The 17555-nt window shown below is 47.2% G+C and overlaps 1 protein-coding gene across 1 annotated transcript in view; it reads left to right on the plus strand.

Moving 5' to 3' along the window:
• The window catches only part of LOC118777979 (ceramide transfer protein), a 36535-nt gene extending 20046 nt beyond the window's left edge, over positions 1-16489 (plus strand). The window contains exons 4-18 of the mRNA XM_036529258.1: positions 6635-6742; positions 7036-7174; positions 8037-8120; positions 8709-8866; positions 10666-10758; positions 10996-11082; positions 12061-12153; positions 12624-12701; positions 14006-14101; positions 14628-14760; positions 14873-14943; positions 15406-15534; positions 15676-15805; positions 15904-16040; positions 16181-16489. Coding sequence (XP_036385151.1) covers positions 6635-6742; positions 7036-7174; positions 8037-8120; positions 8709-8866; positions 10666-10758; positions 10996-11082; positions 12061-12153; positions 12624-12701; positions 14006-14101; positions 14628-14760; positions 14873-14943; positions 15406-15534; positions 15676-15805; positions 15904-16031 — 1527 coding nt within the window. The 3' untranslated portion in view covers positions 16032-16040; positions 16181-16489. The remainder of the gene's footprint in view (positions 1-6634; positions 6743-7035; positions 7175-8036; positions 8121-8708; positions 8867-10665; positions 10759-10995; positions 11083-12060; positions 12154-12623; positions 12702-14005; positions 14102-14627; positions 14761-14872; positions 14944-15405; positions 15535-15675; positions 15806-15903; positions 16041-16180) is intronic.
• The last annotated feature ends 1066 nt before the right edge of the window (positions 16490-17555 follow it).

Consider the following 17555-nt stretch of genomic DNA (forward strand, 5'->3'; position numbering starts at 1 on the left):
ACAGTTCCACTGTTTCTGCACAGAGCTTTTAAAGGCTTCACTCAGGGCGTAAAGCCATGCGTTTCTGAACACTGTCCACTGTGGCTCATTCCTGAATAACCCCTCAGTTTAGTTTTACAGTCTAATTACACCTTGTTGTTTATTGGTGTGGCCGCCCGCCTTGGCTTTGTCCGTAAACCGGTATTAGGTATCAGGGCCTGGGACTCCTGGATGCTGCTCTGATTGCAGTATCAGGTGACCTGCACTGCACTGGTGTGAACAGCACTGAGGCCAGCAGTTGGCTTGCACAGTGACAGCCTCGTACTGAGCCTAAGACTCCCTTTCAGCGCTCACCGTCAACAGTAGCATTAGTGGAAGGATTGCAAACCATAATATTAATAAGCGCTTCTTCCTGTCAACTTCTGAACTTTTTAAGGTGGCTACTATATGTAGAATATTTATAATCTCTACAGTTTGTGTTCATTTTAACAAAGAAGGTCTTATGATAACAAATGTATCATTTACAGTGGAGACTTGGCCATGTTGTAGTGGATACACTATATCTGGCTATAGTATGTCATTAATTGGCTAGGTATAGATGTGGGAATGGTTTATTTTATCCACAGTTTGATGCTGAAAATATTGTAGTATTGTGCGTGCATCAGAAGAGTTCAAATAATGAAGAGAACAGAAAATGACACAAGTGTTTTTATTTCTTATATGAACCACTTCATGAATCCTTTTGCTTTCTGTATTTGTCTCAAATGAAAACACTGACACCTAGTGGAGACTCTGGGTAAATTCCTCTCCTTGGAGTAGATTTGCATTTGAGTATTTGAAACCAGGAATGAAAAAAAAATATATATGGGGGGGGGGAGAGATTTCATTGAAGTCATGCTCACACCACTCACTCTTAACAGAGCATTAGCTGTAATGACCCCATTATACCAGATGAAGTTAACTGAAGGTCTTGGAACAGACCTTGAAAAATGGGAGTGTCAGATATTGCTATTGATATTGCAGCTGTGTAAAGATGTATTGATTGTTATGCTTATTACATTCAGAAATGGAGTCTCTCTAAATCTGAAACCGGGTTAACTCATCCAGTGATGATTCATATTCCTAAAAGGCAGGGCCTTGTTCAGCTGAGGGTGTATTTTAAGTGGTGTGTGCCGTCAGATGTTTGGAAAGTGACTCTGGAGACTGGGTGCATTCCCGGCATGGTACTTAGCCGATGTCTGCCCTTGCATCGTTCGGAGGACAGAGAGCTGAATCACTTACCTTTCCCACAAGCATTAGACCTCGCCGCCTCACCTCTTCCGAGTAGTACTCTCCTGTGTGTCCCGAAGCAGCTACGAGCCTCTGGCTTGGGACCTGACTCTCAATGTCCCAGGGAGCTCACCGGTGCAGCTGTGTGCAGAAATGGATGTTCTTGGGTCTGTGACAGGCAGGTTAGTGCCGCAGTAAAGCAGCCTTGACCTGGCCAGTGATGGCGGTGGCCCTGAGGTTAAGGGAATACCTCTGGTTGCTGATGTCACAGAGCACACTACTTACCAGACATACAGAGAGTGCATTTAGGAGAGTGTGTTCGTCTAGCTGTCTGGCAGGAGTAAATGAATAATGAAGACACCCAGTGCTCCAGCATGAAATAGGTTTATGAGCAGGGCCAGTGTGTTACCAGACACGCCACAGAGAATGCCGTGGTTTTACAGCACTGGAAATGGATTTCACTCTCGCAGCTCGCCGAACACTTAAAACTCAGTTTTACTGCGGCGGCTGAATTGCTCCCCTGTATCTAATTGAAGGCGGAAAGTAAAGGTTTACACGTGAGCGGGCAAATGGGGAGCGCATTAAGCGAGCCTCCATTAGCAGCGAGCCTCCATTAGCAGCGCCCCGCGCGCCGGCGAGCGCACACCTCCACGCGGGCGGCAGCTGTTAAAGCCCCGCCGTCAGCGCAGACCGGGAGAGAGAGCAGGAGAGACCCGCGAGCTGCCACACCCCCCCCTTTCCCTCCAGCACTCACCGCCCTGCTTGGCTGACACACACACACACACACACACACACGAGATGGACCCCGTGCGGAGGTGCCGGGAGGCAGAGCGGGCCCCACATCGCAGCAATGTCAGTGGCACGCGCACGGGGCCGCCGCGCAGGTCCGGCACGCTAGCGTCCCCGCACTCACGCGCCGCTTCCGCCCGACCCGCCGACCCGCCGCGGAGGAGGAGGAGGCTGCTGCGGGGAGGATGCCGGGAGCAGCCGGGCTCGCGTGCCGCGGCGGGGGGGGGGCGCTCTGCTTTGGCTGCTGGAATGGCGGAGTGGTGGGGCTCGGCGCGCTGCGCGCTCGTCCGTCACAGCCTGGCCGTCGCGTGTGCATGTGCGCGCTCGCTAACGCTGCCGCTAGCGCTGAGGCTGCCTCTCCACGCTCTCCCTCCAGCTTGCAGATGAGCTTCGCAGCGCTGCCGTTGCTGATGCTGTGCTTGGAGTGGCTCTCCTGTCCTGGCTCTGCTTTCTCTCTCTGACTGCAGCATTGCACCCCTGCGGTTTCTGTTCCTTTCTCCAGCCTAAACCTTTACTTGCATGTTTACTTCATGCCTCCTTTGTTCTTGCTCAATATTTTGCCTTCGGGTGTACGTCGGACTAATGCCGGCTCCGGCGTGTTTGCATTGTAATGCGGCGAGTAAATGTAGTGTAGCTTGATTCGAAAATGCGGTCTTTATACTCAAGTACTCTATTTACATTTTAATGGGCTCTTCACTGGGTTTAATGACTGCGTGAGAGATTTAAGTCATAAAACGCCACCCTCCACGTTTGCTCGGTTAGCTGTGAAAGGAGTCATTTTCCATCTGCGCGGCTTCTCTCCAGCAGATTAAAGTCTCGGGTTGATGAATGAAGCCTTTCCGCCTCACCGGTGTCAGGTCTGAAAAGTGTAATTGCATCTCTTCACCAAAGTTCAGTGTCTGCTTCTGTATCAGCTTTGAAGTTTGGTAGAGCTTTGAGAATTTTTAAGGGCTGGGCTTTTCAGAGGATCAAAACGGCCACTAATCAAAATTATTTCTGCAAATAAGACTTCAGCTAATTTCTTTTTGGAGATTGTTTTTTAAAGGGTAGAAATTTCCCTGCTGATGCAGACTCTCTGCTTGGAGTGCGTGTGGTCTGTTTTAGGTGTAATTTCTCAGCTGGAAGGTACATTCGAGCCTGCTTTCTGCTGTAAAGCTGAAAGCAGGAAGGCTCCCTTTGTGTGGGCTTTAGGTGTTTTTCCGTTATCCACACGACCTCTGTCTACTCCACCCACATAACCGACACTGGATTTATTCACAAACCGGATGTGGGCGGAGTCGTCACACTGCATAATGATGCTGCTTCTGCCGGGGCCACTGCAGACCGAAGGCATGAGCTCTGAAGGGGAAGGGGAACACGTTGCCTTCAGTAACAGGGAGCCTAGTTTTCTTGAAAAACTCTTGTAAATTCAGGCAGGTGTCTCCATCTTGCATACAGTAGTATTCAGGGAAGCGTCGTGTGCTACAGCAGTGGTTGCAGTTAATGCCATGGAACAGCAGTCATGCTGGGTCAGCCATCTTCGGCTCCGGCTCACGCTAGCCCGGGTTCTGCTCTACAGTGGAAAGGAGAAATTCCCATTCAGTCATGATACAGAAATGCTAAACCCAAGATGAGCTACAGCTGTCACTGACACCATTTCTCATGGATTAAATATTTCACACTAATACCTTACCGTAGGTTTGGGTAATATCAGGGATCATGCTAATAACACCAGCGTGGATAATAAGATTTGTACCATAGTAATAGATTTTTCACATTTGGCTGCTCTTTCTAAGCTTGATTCCTGTTGGTGGAGGTAGGCATTTTTTGGTTGAGTGGTTTTTATCCTCTGGTAACCTGAGCTAAATTGTGTAGTTGAGTGGTAGCTGAGACAATTAGTGATTCATTAGCCTCTGAAACTTCAAAGATCTTAAGAATTTAGGCTTGTGCTTAGTTTGTACAAAAGTAGGAGTATGTCATGGAGTACAATCAGTGTATAATGTGCAACTGAATTGGCGATGACCTTTGGCTAGAGTTTCCTCACTGCAATCATTCAGCACAGGGAGAGATGGTAAGGGATCATGAGTAAAATGTGGAATTATCCCTCTCAGCTCTCATTTAAATAGTCCTAAACTGTATGCAGAAAACAGCTGCAGTATGTGACCAGTCTAGTGATACAGATGAGGGTAGTCACTCAGAAAGATACACTTTGATTTGAAGCTGTTTTTTGTAAACTCCTTCATCTCTCTCCTCAGATGAGATCTCGTGTTCTCTGTGTATCCCCACACAGCTGTAATCTTGCAGGGGGTTGTCGGTGCGTGTAATTTTCAGTTCATTTAGGAGGATTACATCCATCATCCAGATCCATCTCTTTGGATGTCGTATCCTCTCACGTTGTGCCGACTGAGCCAAGCCTCAGTATCCGCAGTGCCAGACACCACTATAAATTAGCCTTAGAGATTGGAGCTTTTGAGGCCCCTTCCTTGATTGCAATGTCGGCCATATTTCTCTGCGCTTGCTCCCCAAAGCTGTTAAACAGCATCACCCTGTCCTTCCTTTTTTGTGGTCCTTATCAGATGCAATTATTCCACTACGTTCGATTATACTAGATTCATTATCTTAGCAGTCACCATTATGACTTATGATCATGTTATTTATCATTCTTATTTGTTATGTATCCAGAGTGCCTTTCATATCTTGCATTTGTACACATCCGGCTGTGTAACAGCATTAGGCTATATTAACAAAAGCAGTTGAGGTGAAGTGCCTTCCTGAAGGTTTTAGGGGCAGCTTTCTACCTGTGGATGGGGATTCGTAGAAGGTGCATTCCCTGTGTGTATGTTCCTCCACTCAGACAGCCTGATAGGAGTTTAGCTGAGGCTTCAGTCTTCATTGTGTTTTTGTCTGTCTGTGTCTGTCTCTGTCTGTCTGTCCTGAACGCAGAGGGCATCCCTCTTCCACCTCTTACCTGCCTCATTCATCACTCAGTCCGCGCCGCCTTTTCTCGGCCTGACACCTCTGCGGATATGTCAAGCGACTGGCTGTAATATGGGGAATATTAACATCCTTGCTTGCGAATGACTAATGTTGCTTCATCCCGGGGGTCTCGTGGGGGGTAACCTGATGTTTGTGCTGTCGCGCATGAAGAGGCCATTCTTGTTTATTGATCGAAGCGTTGCTTTTTTTGAGAGCCGTTACATAAGGCCCGTAAAAGCCCAGGAGAGCCCTTCGTGTTTAGAGGAGGTCTGTGAATATTTCATCACAACACTGCTCTGTTTTGACACTTGTGGTAGAGAGGGAAAACTCAAAAGGTTGGTTACATAATCTGCATTGAATCAGGGGCTGCGTTTATGTTGTATCTGAACTAGTTATAAAAGTAAAAGTACAATTAATCAAAGCGTTTCCCAGCCCACAGTGAATTCAGAATGCTACTTGTAGCCACTTAAATTATGCATTTTAATCAAGAGTGTACATTGCAGCTAAGTCATTTGTCCTCTTGCTGCAACATCCCATCCTTGTCCTAAGGTACATGCAAGTTGGCTGGTCATATTGTACAGTACGTGATTAATTCCGTTCTGCCAGTCCCCTTCATGAACTAATCAGTGTTGTGATAAATTGCGGTCCTCTTTGTTGAGCCAGTCCCCCAGGTTCTCTGATACCCCTTCCCTGTCGGTGGAACCATGAACTTAGATAGACCCGGTTTCCTCAGTACTCAGACTGTAATGTGCCGATTGAATAGGAGTGATGTATTTCAGGATGGAGGCTTTCGCAGGAGAAAAATAAGTTCATTACACTTTGCGATACAGAAGTATGCAAACTAGGTAGCTAGCTCGCACAGACACATGTCAGATCACTTGTATTTTGTGTTGTTTCTTGTTTGAATGGCGACATTCAGAAGTATACAGCCACTTGAACTCATAATAAATGTAAAATTTGTGTAGCTGTTGGTAACTGTAGCTGTAACATCTATACAGCAGGACTAGAATGAATGTTTGATAAAAGTAAAAAAAAAGTCTCAATGTGCAATGTAATGGCTGTTACAGGCAGCTGCACTGCATGAAGTATCAACCCAAGCTGTTAACATCCCTCTTGTCTGATCACCACATCCCTGGCCAAACCAATACCAGAACTCAACCTCAATTCAAGTATTGCAGCTGCAATTGGTGAAGACAAAACACCATGAGAAATGTGTGCAATATGATGTAGAGGAGCAGCAGCACAGTCAGACGATCTGCTTCATTATCAGTTTTTCAGTGCAAGCTAGCTTCCACATGCATGCGTACAAACAGTAGTCAGGCACAAAGAAAGTGCAGTTGGAAAACGCTGCTCTGTCATGTCGCTGGTGTGTAGCATCATAGGGAGGGAGGGTTGACCTCAGTGCTGGAGCGGACCGGGGGTCAAGTGTAGCTATGGATATCCGACGACCAAACGACCGCCACGGTGCGGGCCAGGTACATCTGAACACGGCCAGAGAGAACGAGGCCCTAATGCATTGGAGGTCTCCAAGGAGCTCTATAAGTTTTACACTGTAGCCTCATCATTTTCCCCTGAAGAGTTCAGGCTTGCAAGTCCGCGTTCCCTCTCCTCATGACATGCTTTCCCCCCCCCACACCTGCAGGCAGAATCTGGCTATGGCTCCGAGTCCAGCCTGCGTCGCCACGGCTCCATGCTGTCCCTCACGTCTGCCGCCAGCGGCTACTCCGCCACCTCGACGTCGTCCTTCAAGGTGAGCGCTCAGCCGGACCCTGTATTCCGTCAGAATTCCGTGCTGTATTCCAGCTGGGACTGATTTCATCTGCTGTTTCAACTTTCAAGTGCAGCTTCGGTACCGATAGCGCATGTTAAGTATCAATGTGCTTTTCAGTGCGTTTGATTGGCAAATGTTTCACAAGGAACATTTGGCTTAGAATTCGCAGGGTCAGTCTGCAAGCGGTTTACTTTCAGCAGCGAAATAAAAACGACAAGAACTCCAGCAGCGAATGAAAAACACCCCCGTGCTCCCCGTTTGCGTTTTAACAGAAGGGGCACAGCTTACGCGAGAAGCTGGCGGAGATGGAGACGTTCCGGGACATTCTGTGCAGACAGGTGGACACCCTGCAGAAGTACTTTGATGGCTGCGCCGACGCCGTCTCCAAAGACGAACTCCAGAGGGACAAAGGTAAGCCTCGGTCCCGGCTCCCCGCGACGGCCGCATTTGAATAAGACAGGCGCCCGTCTGACTAAGCGAGGCGCAGGCAGGAACAAAAGGTGCTCGCTGCCGGCGGGAGCGGAAACGCACAGCTGTGTAGGGTTCAGAGGGGCATAGAGAGCCTGCCCACCGTTACAGAGAAATTTCCATTTCCTCCGTTTTGTGTACTTTTGTCCAGTGTTTCATATTAATTTTTTCCAACAAAATACCTCAGAGCAGTGTTTCTAAAGGAGTCAGTGTTTTAGCAAAGACAAACATGAGTTGACCTCAGTCCAACAAGCGGAGGGATGATTTGGAAATGATGCCAGGCGTGACTTTATGCAAGGATTTATATATATATATATATATATATATATATATATATATAATTTTTTTTAAACTTTTGTGTTTTCAGTTATATAAGCAGGAGAAGCACCTATGCAGATCTAAAAAGCGAGGAAGAAATTCATTGAGCGTTGCATCATAGAAACGTTTAGAGAATGTGCCTCCCTTCCCACTTGCCCGCGGTAAGGCAGAATTCGGCCTTTCACTCGCTGGGCTCGTTGGAATATTTGTTCCTGGCAGTCCGTTCCACTGTACAGCACAGATAGCCTGTTCATAAAGAGGAAGAATCAACCGTTTCTTTTGTTAAGCTTCAAAGTTTTTTTTTTTTTTTTTTCCCCTCTCCCTCCCCCTCAAGAAGAAGCTGGGCTTTTGTTTACAGCAGTGATTCTGTAGAGTCCTCTCTGCACGGTAACAGATCTGGTCTGTACCTACCACAGACCTTTGGGTGGCTCTTAAACTCGTAGCTGTAGGCACAAGAGCGCTAGTGTTCCGCTGTGCTTCGTTGCAGTCGTAGAGGACGATGAAGACGACTTCCCCACCACTCGTCCAGACGGGGAGTTTCTGCACAACAATAATGGCAGCAAGGAGAAACGTAAGTAGCAATTGCGGGCTTATCTGCGTATGATTACATTATGCGCCAGTTCTCCGAAGACTAGGCTTACTGTACCAGATGATTTGCACATTGATTAGTGACTAGGCTTTGCGGGCAAGCCGCTTCTGTGTCGCTTTCTCTGTTCTTCTGTACTGTATTCTGTGATTTTTCTATTATTTGTGTTTTTCTGTTTTTTCTTCCCTGTAATGTTTCTGTTCTTATTCAAGAATAATTGAAATATTTAACATTCTCTTTCTTAGTCTGCCTTTAGTTGGTCTGTAGACAAAAATCCAAGCAAAAGTAGCAATATCTCCTGCAGCTGCTTTTACGTAATCCTGACTCTTCCACCAGGTTGCTGTGTTAAGGGCAGTGTCCACATCCACACATTTTTGCAGTGCGATTCCTGCATAAGAGACATAAGAGAGCTTTATTGCCTTTGTTCAGGACAGCGAAATCACAGCTGCATGGTATTATAGGTTAAAATGTCAGTGTAAATAGATTGTTTTGTACATTTTCAATTTTGTAATTTGCGGTGGAAGTGACCGTTAAAGTGATAGACTGCCAAAACGCTGGTCCCCTGTCTTCCAGTGTTCTCGTCTCTGAGCCACAGAGGAATCAATGGGATTGATTTCAAGGGGGAGGCGATCACCTTCAAGGCCACCACCGCCGGGATCCTGGCCACGCTGTCCCACTGCATCGACCTCATGGTGAAGAGGGAGGACAGCTGGCAGAAGAGACTGGACAAGGTACGAGCGCGGCGGGGTCCGAGCCGGTGACACATCCTGCCGCACCCTCCCCGCAGCCCCCCCCCCCCCCCCCCCCAACCGCACAGTCTGAGTCACGCTTTTAAAATCTGCCCCCGTCCGCCGGCAGCGCCGTTACTCAATAGACAGCTTTTTATTTTTTTTTTTTTTTGCTGAAATTTACCGTTGGCCACTTAAGGAGAGATCAGGTCATGCCAGACTCACATGACAAGCTAAAGGCTGAACATTCCAAGGAGACCTGCGCGCCGCGGAATCCTGTAGCCGAGAGAGTTTGGGCCTCCTCTTCACACAGACTCAGACTCCTTTCTGTACTCACGCAGCTCGAGCAGGGAGGTCAGGGGATTTGGAAGGCTGAATATTCACTGTCTATATTTCATAGAGATGACGGAACAATGGTGGCGCTGGAGCAGCTGTGACCGTCAGTATTTCATCGGGATGACAGAACAACTGTGAGCGCTAACTCTTATCATCACTGGAAGATGCAGCCTCCGGTGGCTCTTCCCCCCTCTTTGCAAGAGGTTAATCGCAAAGCCGTGAGAGCTCCTCTGCGACCGGGACGCTGCGGGACCGATTCGTAGCCATCAGCACGTCAGGCCTCAGCGTGAGGACGGAGCCCGGGAGAGAGCAGCACTGTCAGTGGTGTGAACCGCTGCATGCTCTTATCCAAAGCGATTTACATATGTCACAGTCTTACATGTTATATTCATACAGCTGGATATTTACTGAGGCAGTTGCGGGTAAGTACCGTGCCTAAGCGTACAGCAGCAGTGCCCCAGGAGGGGATTGAACCTGCAACCTTTTCGTTTAGGAGCCCTACTCCTTACTTCTGTGCTACACTGCCGCCACCGTCTTAATATTTGAACCAAGCTCCACCTGGCTGTGTTTCCCAACACACGTGTTTGCCATCACAGTTCACAGCTGAACGGGTGTACTCAGCTGAGCAGACCGTTGTTGCTTAGGTGCGCCGTTACCGTTTTAGCAATGATTTAGACAGGCATTTGTTTTCCACTGCTCCGTAGCTGTTTCACTTGCCGGCAACACTACGGGCAGCGTGCTAGACTGAGCAAGAGCAAAAGCAATCAGACCGGTATGCGCAGATGCGAAAGGCCTTTCAGACGTGCCTGACGGACATGGATTCCACTGGATGTTGTTCAGCCGCTTGAACACAGGGGTTCAGAAATGTCTGTCAGCACATGGGCCCCCTCCTCAGCCCCGCCCACTGAAAGGGGCTCCAATTAGGCTTTTTTTTCCCCCTCCTGTCAGGTTTTTCCTGCTCTTTCTGGCACTGCTCTCTGTTTTAGGTCTGAGGTGGGAATGGATGGAGTTTCAGGCTCCCCTTTGTTTCAGGGTTTTTGTAGTCAAAGGCAGGAATGCACAAGCATGTCCCAAAAGGTCCAAGATGCAGCCAGCTATAGCAGACGACTCCTAGCTTTTCAAGTGCTGGGACAGGGTGGGAACCTATCCAGTCTGCCTGTGTGTCTACACCTGTGCACATGTTTGGTTTACATGGTTTCTACCAACGTGTAAGGTTCTAAAAAGTGTCATTTTTCAGGCTTTTGTAAAACCGTGGTAAAACATTCATGTGGATATTACAAATCATTGCAGTCTGACTAGTGCTGTTAAACACATACAGTAGCAACAATGGAGCGATTTGTCATTTTATCCTCCTTTAAATCTGCAGCATGTAGGGATGTCTATAAAGCAGTGTTGGTTATGTTCAAGAATGGTGGAATGTGGGAAACAAGGTTAGCTCGTTCCTCAATGAGCTTCTGTCTCTGAAGGAAATGGAGAAGAGGAGGAGAGTGGAGGAGGCCTGCAAGACCGCCATGGCAGAGCTGAAGAAGAAGTCTCACTTCGGAGGCCCCGACTATGAAGTACGTGAGCTGCTCTACCCAAGCTTTACTTTCCTGCATGGGACCCTGTATCTTACCGTCATACATATCGTTTCCATATGCTCGGAGATAAAATATTTCGAATCATTTCTCAGTACAAAGCTCATGCGTACATTCATTTTTTTTCAAGTGCAAACACAATTGCACTTTCTAGAGTTTTTTTTTTTTTCTTTCATGGCAATGAGTCACATGTTACATAATTCAATCTAATTTTAACAGGAAGGTCCAAACAGCCTAATTAATGAAGATGAGTTTTTTGATGCTGTTGAAGCAGCCCTCGACAGACAAGATAAAATTGAAGAACAGGTAATTGCCCTGAAATCTCAGAATTTCCTTCAGCTTTGAATAAAAAGCAAATGCATAAATCGTAAGAAAAAAACATACTTGATTTTTTTTGTTCAGAGTTCAGTAAAAATCCCAAGTCGAAGTCCACCCTTGTATATGTAATGTGTAAAGAAGAGTGTTGAATGAAATCAAAACTAAATGAATTGAAGCCAGTATTACAGAGTGTGGTAATGTCACTGTTGAAACTGAAACCAGCACAGACTTCAAGCTACTTTTCCACTGTATTTTCTGTCAGGTTAGAACTAGAACCACATGATGTGGAACTTTGAGTTCAGCCCTATAATGATGCTGGTGCTCAGCAACCGGAGCCAACGCAGCGGGCGACATTTTTGCGCCTATGGTGACAAAAATATGGCAGGCAACTTATTGACATAATCACAGTCAAATAGGTGCTTTTGCAGAGATATACTCCTTGGTTGATTTATTTTATTGAGCATTTTATGTTTGATTTTTCATCTGAATAGCTAATTCAACTATGTGCTCATAGCTTGTTCATCATATGATTAGCTGCCCCTGGCAGTGGTCAGGAGTCAGAAGAAATGCAGTGGAATCATGCCAGCTCTTTGACTCCTGATCCATTGTTGGTGTAGGTAGCTCTAGGTCCCTGTCTTAGCTTCCAGTACTAAAAAACTGGCAAGAGATTTCTCAGTTACCTTTCACTGCAGTATGTGCCGAAAAGCATTGCATCACACATCGTGAAATAACAACTTTGACCCACTTAAAGCATTTTAAAATGTTTTTGCTTGTTGTCCATATCCATAAACTCTTTAATGTTGAATTACAAAGAGATCCATTTTGTTAGCACATTTAGAAGTTGTCCTTCCAGGGGGTAGACTCCGTATGCTTTAACACTCGACTCCTGTGTGTGCATACATTAATGAAGTGATGCGGCGTTTTGTGGCGTTAGAGAGTGATGCATTTTCCACCCTGTCCCTGCAGACCCAGGCAGAGAAGTCCAGGATACACCGGAGCAGTCCCGTGCCCTCGGGAGACGCCTTCTCCACCAGCGGCACCCACAGGTTCGCCCAGAAGGTAATCACTCCTCTGGTCCTCTGCTCTTCTGTGGGCGCTGTCTGTAGGAGGTATCTGGCAGAGGGCTCTTCAAACACCACGCTCTGTCCCTGTCCCGCCAGCTCTTGTTCTTCCCGGCTGACCCTACGGCGTCGTACGTAGCCCACATCTGTAGCGGTGTTTAAGGTGTTTAAGACAGCCTGCGGTTCCCTGTGCTTGCTTCTGTGTGATGAAAGTGCATACGCTTACGACTGAAATCCACTTCAGTCAAATTGCAGTGAATGTCCGTCAGTAGACCGGAGAGCTCTCGAGGTGATATGTGAGAATCGGTGACAGAAGTGCTTGGCTGCCGCGTTGAGTTGAAGTCAGGATGACATGTTCAGTCCCTTTCCCAGCCCAGCTTGTTGGGTGTGTTCAGTGTTGCCTGGTTCTCCAGTGTCACGATGACTGAGCTCCGGCTCTGTTCTCTCTGTTCTGTCCCTGCGGTGTAGCCCTATAGTCGCTCTTCCTCCATGTCTTCCATTGATCTAGTCAGTGCCTCTGACGATGTTCACAGATTCAGCGCGCAGGTATCGTATTCGTGCAGAGCGCCCCCTGCCCCCCGGCGCCTGCACTGCACTGTCTGAGCCCCCGCTGGGGGACCAGCGACCCCCGCCCCCCTCCTAACTGCATGCAGTGTGCCTGTTCTCCGTTTAACCCCTCCGAGAACGCACACTCCACACCATACACGCATGATTGTTGCTGTCATATCAATTATATATTAACTTCTTCCAATTAACCACCTTGCTCGTTTTGTCCATAGAGAACAAAGTTTATGCCATGATCACTGCGTGTTATAACCTTTTCAATACAGCTAGCAAAATTGAGGAATGCTTTTGTGCTCAGAACATACTCCTTTATATAGCAGAATCAGACAAAGTGAGGAGTATCTGGTGTGAAATGACTAAAATTTATGTGTTCAAGGAAGTTAAATTCAGTTCCTCTTCCCAGTCCAGTTGCACTAATAATGTAGTAATAGTTGAGCAGAGGCAGATTGTTTGTATTGTTATTGGCATTGAGTGTTTGACAGGTGTATATTGGTTTTGGGGATGGTACATGCTGGGTGGCATGGATCACCTGTATGCCTGAGAGGACTTAAAGGCTGGTTGCGTCTGTCACACCCCCGTTCCGCCTGCTGGGTTCAGGAATTAGATGAAGAGTTTTAACAGAACCCATGCCAGCCTTTCCTAGTGAATTCCCTTAGGATGCAGTTTCCTTTCAAACATCCTGTGAACAGAGGTTGACATTTGATCTGCAAGAAGTCACGATGGAATACCTGCAGAATGTGTCGATGTGATGAAGCTGGCCAGTGCCCTTCACATTCAATGATACATGTTCCCTGCAACAAAGGAGTGACCCACTGTCTTTGATGTTTGCTTGAAAGAGCCTAACCAAGTTAGGTGATGTTTGCTTGAAAGACTAACCAAGTCAAGGAACCAGAACCAGGGGAGTGGCAAAATTCAAGACAAAGTAGCCATTGTGGGCTGGAGGTGTCACTTCGAAGTGTGTTGGTTGTGACTCGGCTTGAGTCTGGTTCCTGTGCTTTGTTTCTCTGTTGTAGAATTCTACTCCTTCTGTTTGTCTGATGTGAGAAGTAGTGGCCAGCTTCCTCACAATCAGCAAAGGCATTCTGACTCCTTCACTCAAAGCCACACTGTATTTGTGCTGTTTTTTTTTTTTTTAACTCAAGCCCCATTAAATGGGGCTTGAGTTTTTACCGTTATTTCCACGTCACTTTTGCTCAAAGTGCCTGACGGTTCAGAGGATGCTGGACCTGAGGCCTCACGCTGGCTGCGTGAAACAAGTGTAGTAAGCGCCGTCTTCTTTCTTTCAGGTGGAGGAGATGGTGCAGAATCACATGACCTACTCTCTGCAGGACGTGGGAGGAGACGCCAACTGGCAGCTGGTGGTTGAGGAGGGGGAGATGAAGGTGAGGACGTTTCAGACGTGACTGTCACACCATACCCTCTCAACCTGTGTAACTCAAATTCAGTTTTGAGACACGGCTGAGGCCATAACCGTAGGAACGTATTTTTAAAATATTTTTAACTGCAAGTCTGTTTGCCAAATGTGAGTTGAAGTGTGGTGAAATAGTAAGGATAATGGCTTCCGTCATAATTTGTTTCCCTTTTGAATTCTGGGACAGCTCTAAAATGTCCCCAGTATCACTGCACTTATTCAGCTGTATCTGTTTGTAACTCTCAGTGGTACTCAATAAGGTGGCCATCTATCCTCCATATAGAGAAGACAAGGCTACAAGTACACTGTAGTTCCTTTGTTTGCCACTAGATGGCAGGAGCTGCTCTCCTGCCTATATACACCCAAATGGTTATCCTTTTTTCCAGTGCAGCCATTGCTGGTGGTGTATATAATCGATTGCAACAGTATTTAAGAAGATTCCCCTTGCTGTGAGTGAAACGGGATGTGATCCCTGTAACGCTGTTTGTGTGCTTCAGGTGTATAGAAGAGAAGTGGAGGAGAACGGCATTGTACTGGACCCGCTGAAAGCCACTCACGCAGTTAAAGGAGTCACAGGTCACGAAGTCTGCCACTACTTCTGGGATACGGATGTCCGAAACGACTGGGAGAGTGAGTCTGTCTACTCGTTCCCGCGGCTGGCTCCGGCCGGCTGCGCGTACCTCGGTTCGCGATAAGCTTGTGAGGAAAGATAGCTGACCTTGCTTTTGCCTTTCTTCCTCAGCGACCATTGAAAACTTCAACGTGGTGGAAACGTTATCGGACAATGCTATCATCGTCTACCAGACGCACAAGGTAATGCAACCAGACAGAAATCAGTGAATGTGCACGCTGTGTGCAAAGGGCTTAGGGAAGCAGACGATAGAGCCTTACTTTATTCTTTGAAAGAATGTGTCACAAGTTACACATAAAAGGCAACGCGTTTACCATTTATTCACATTTGAATGGAACTCAGTGGCTTTCCTGTCTTAGAATGAGTTTGAATGATTTGATTTGATTTGATTCATGTCAGCCTTCTGGGGACTTGGTCAGAAAGGAAAAAGACAAATGTTCAGATGGTGATTATATGGTCTTTTCAAATTTGTCTCTGGGTGGTTATAAGGACTACCCTCATAAAAGCCTTGTGTTTTATATAACTGACCTGTGTTTGTGATGTAAATTACTCTGTGACTATGCTGTAACTGTGTTCCATGTTCAGACAAAACTGTCAGGGGATTGGTCTGCCTTTGATTGATGGGCGGGGGGGTTCTCTTGTAGAGAGTGTGGCCTGCCTCGCAGAGAGACGTTCTTTACCTGTCAGCAATCCGCAAAATCGTGGCCAACAACGAGAACGATCCCGACACGTGGCTGGTGTGCAACTTCTCGGTGGACCACGACAGCGCCCCTGTAAGTTTTGCAGCCTCGGCTCTCCTTAGACCCCAGCTCTCACCGGCTGTGACACGAGTGGAAGGCGTTGAAATGTGGTGAAGACGAGTTGGTTCCTCCAAACGACTCACACACACTCACTCTCTGCTCCATCTCTTTCAGCCCAGCAACAGGTGTGTTCGTGCCAAAATCAACATCGCCATGATCTGTCAGACCCTGGTCAGCCCACCAGAGGGAGACAAAGAGATCAGCAGAGACAACATCCTCTGTAAAATCACCTACGTTGCTAATGGTGAGTTCTGCTCTCTTTGCCGCGGAGCTTGGAGGTGTAAAACTGCGGAGGGTTCTGCTGTGTAATTAATGAGGGGGTGTTTGGTCTGTCATCTCCAGTGAACCCGGGCGGCTGGGCTCCTGCGTCTGTCCTCAGGGCAGTGGCTAAGAGGGAGTACCCCAAATTCCTCAAGCGCTTCACCTCCTACGTCCAGGAGAAGACCGCCGGCAAGCCCATCCTTTTCTGAATAGATCAGGTAAGCACACACGCCTAGCCAGGTTTCAGCACTGTCTCTTGGCACCGCTGATCTGAAGCGAAGGCACGTCAGACAGATGAATAAACTCCCGAGTGGGAACCCGTGTGACTGATGCGAACCTTTTTCGTCTCTGTGCGCAGCGCCCTGGCACGCTGGCACGGCCGCCCACCCGCTCTCTCTGCCCTGCTCTGCGCTGCCCCCTGCTGACGGAAGCGACACCGAGCACACATTCCCACACAGCCGCCGAGGGGCTGGTTAGCAGGGCGGCTGCAACCTGCCCTAGCCCCCCCCCAAACCCACCCACCCCTCTCCAGACTGTTCTGAGCTGTCCAACACTACCGGTGTGCTCCCCCCAGCTGCATCCCCCAGAAGCTCCATAAACCCAGGCTCGGAGGCTTTAGTGAGCGTTAGCTTACACGTCACTGTAGAACCGCAAGAGAATAGCCAAACCTTTTTTTTTGGGGGGGGGGGGGGGGGGGTTTCTGTCCAAAAAAAGTAAATAAATATTGGTATATGTGTTACATTTATATGGCAGTTTTGGAGGTCAAAAGTAAATCAGTTCTGTTTTGGTCTCGCTTATTGTAAATGTCCTTTTATAAATTGGTTTTTGTTTCGGATCGTTTTGGTTTGCTATGTATAATCACTGGTCTCAAGGCTTACTCTCATGCTGCTATTATTTTCTAAAACGAAAACAGTGGGTCGCCTTTTTCTTAAATGACTGTCATGTTAGTGAAAGCCGAGGGCTGTCGTTGACGCTTGACCTTCCTTTTTGCTCCTCTCTGGTGACGACCTTCACTGTGTCCGATGGAGGGAGAGTTTGAGAAGAGTTTGTTTTTTTTTGTCAGAAATCTATATTTCTACCCTGTTTTTAGTTTGGTATTTGTTTGACAGATGTGATTTAAATAAATAGAGTCGAGGGTGAAGCTCAAGAAGCAGGCAAGAGGGGGGAAACGGCATTTGAACATTATTATTATGAGTTTAGGACAGACATACTGACCAGTAAACACAGTACTGCACTGGAGGCTTAACCAGCCGCTCAATAAGTCGTTTGGCCTTCAGAGATGCAGGTTAAAGAGTGATTCACAGCGAGCTGTTCATTTTGACCCACGGTTTGTCACGGTTATAAGCACGCTTCCCTGTGGCTGTTAAAATCAACTGTACAGAGTGAACAGAAAACTTGAGTTCTTTTGACTGTTCTTTTGGGGAAACATGTAAACTGTTGTCCGTTAGATTTGCATATAATTTTATCGAAACATTTCACAGCAAATGTGTCTGTAAAATGTGCGTGTTTTTGTCCTGTGACTGTTGAAACTTCATATGCCTTAGAGAAATGGAGATATCAGGGGTCTGTGTAAACCCATTCAAATCAATAGAGAAGTGCCTCACTCTTAATCCTATAGTAGAAGGGCATATGATATCACTGGGTACTTCCAGCAAGATGATGTCAACAAGAGAATTTTTAGCTTTTATTTCTTTATTCGAAAGCACATTTGTATTGAAATTTGAAGGGGCGGG

This window comes from Megalops cyprinoides, chromosome 5 (genome assembly GCF_013368585.1).
Source record: "Megalops cyprinoides isolate fMegCyp1 chromosome 5, fMegCyp1.pri, whole genome shotgun sequence".
NCBI lineage: Eukaryota > Metazoa > Chordata > Actinopteri > Elopiformes > Megalopidae > Megalops > Megalops cyprinoides.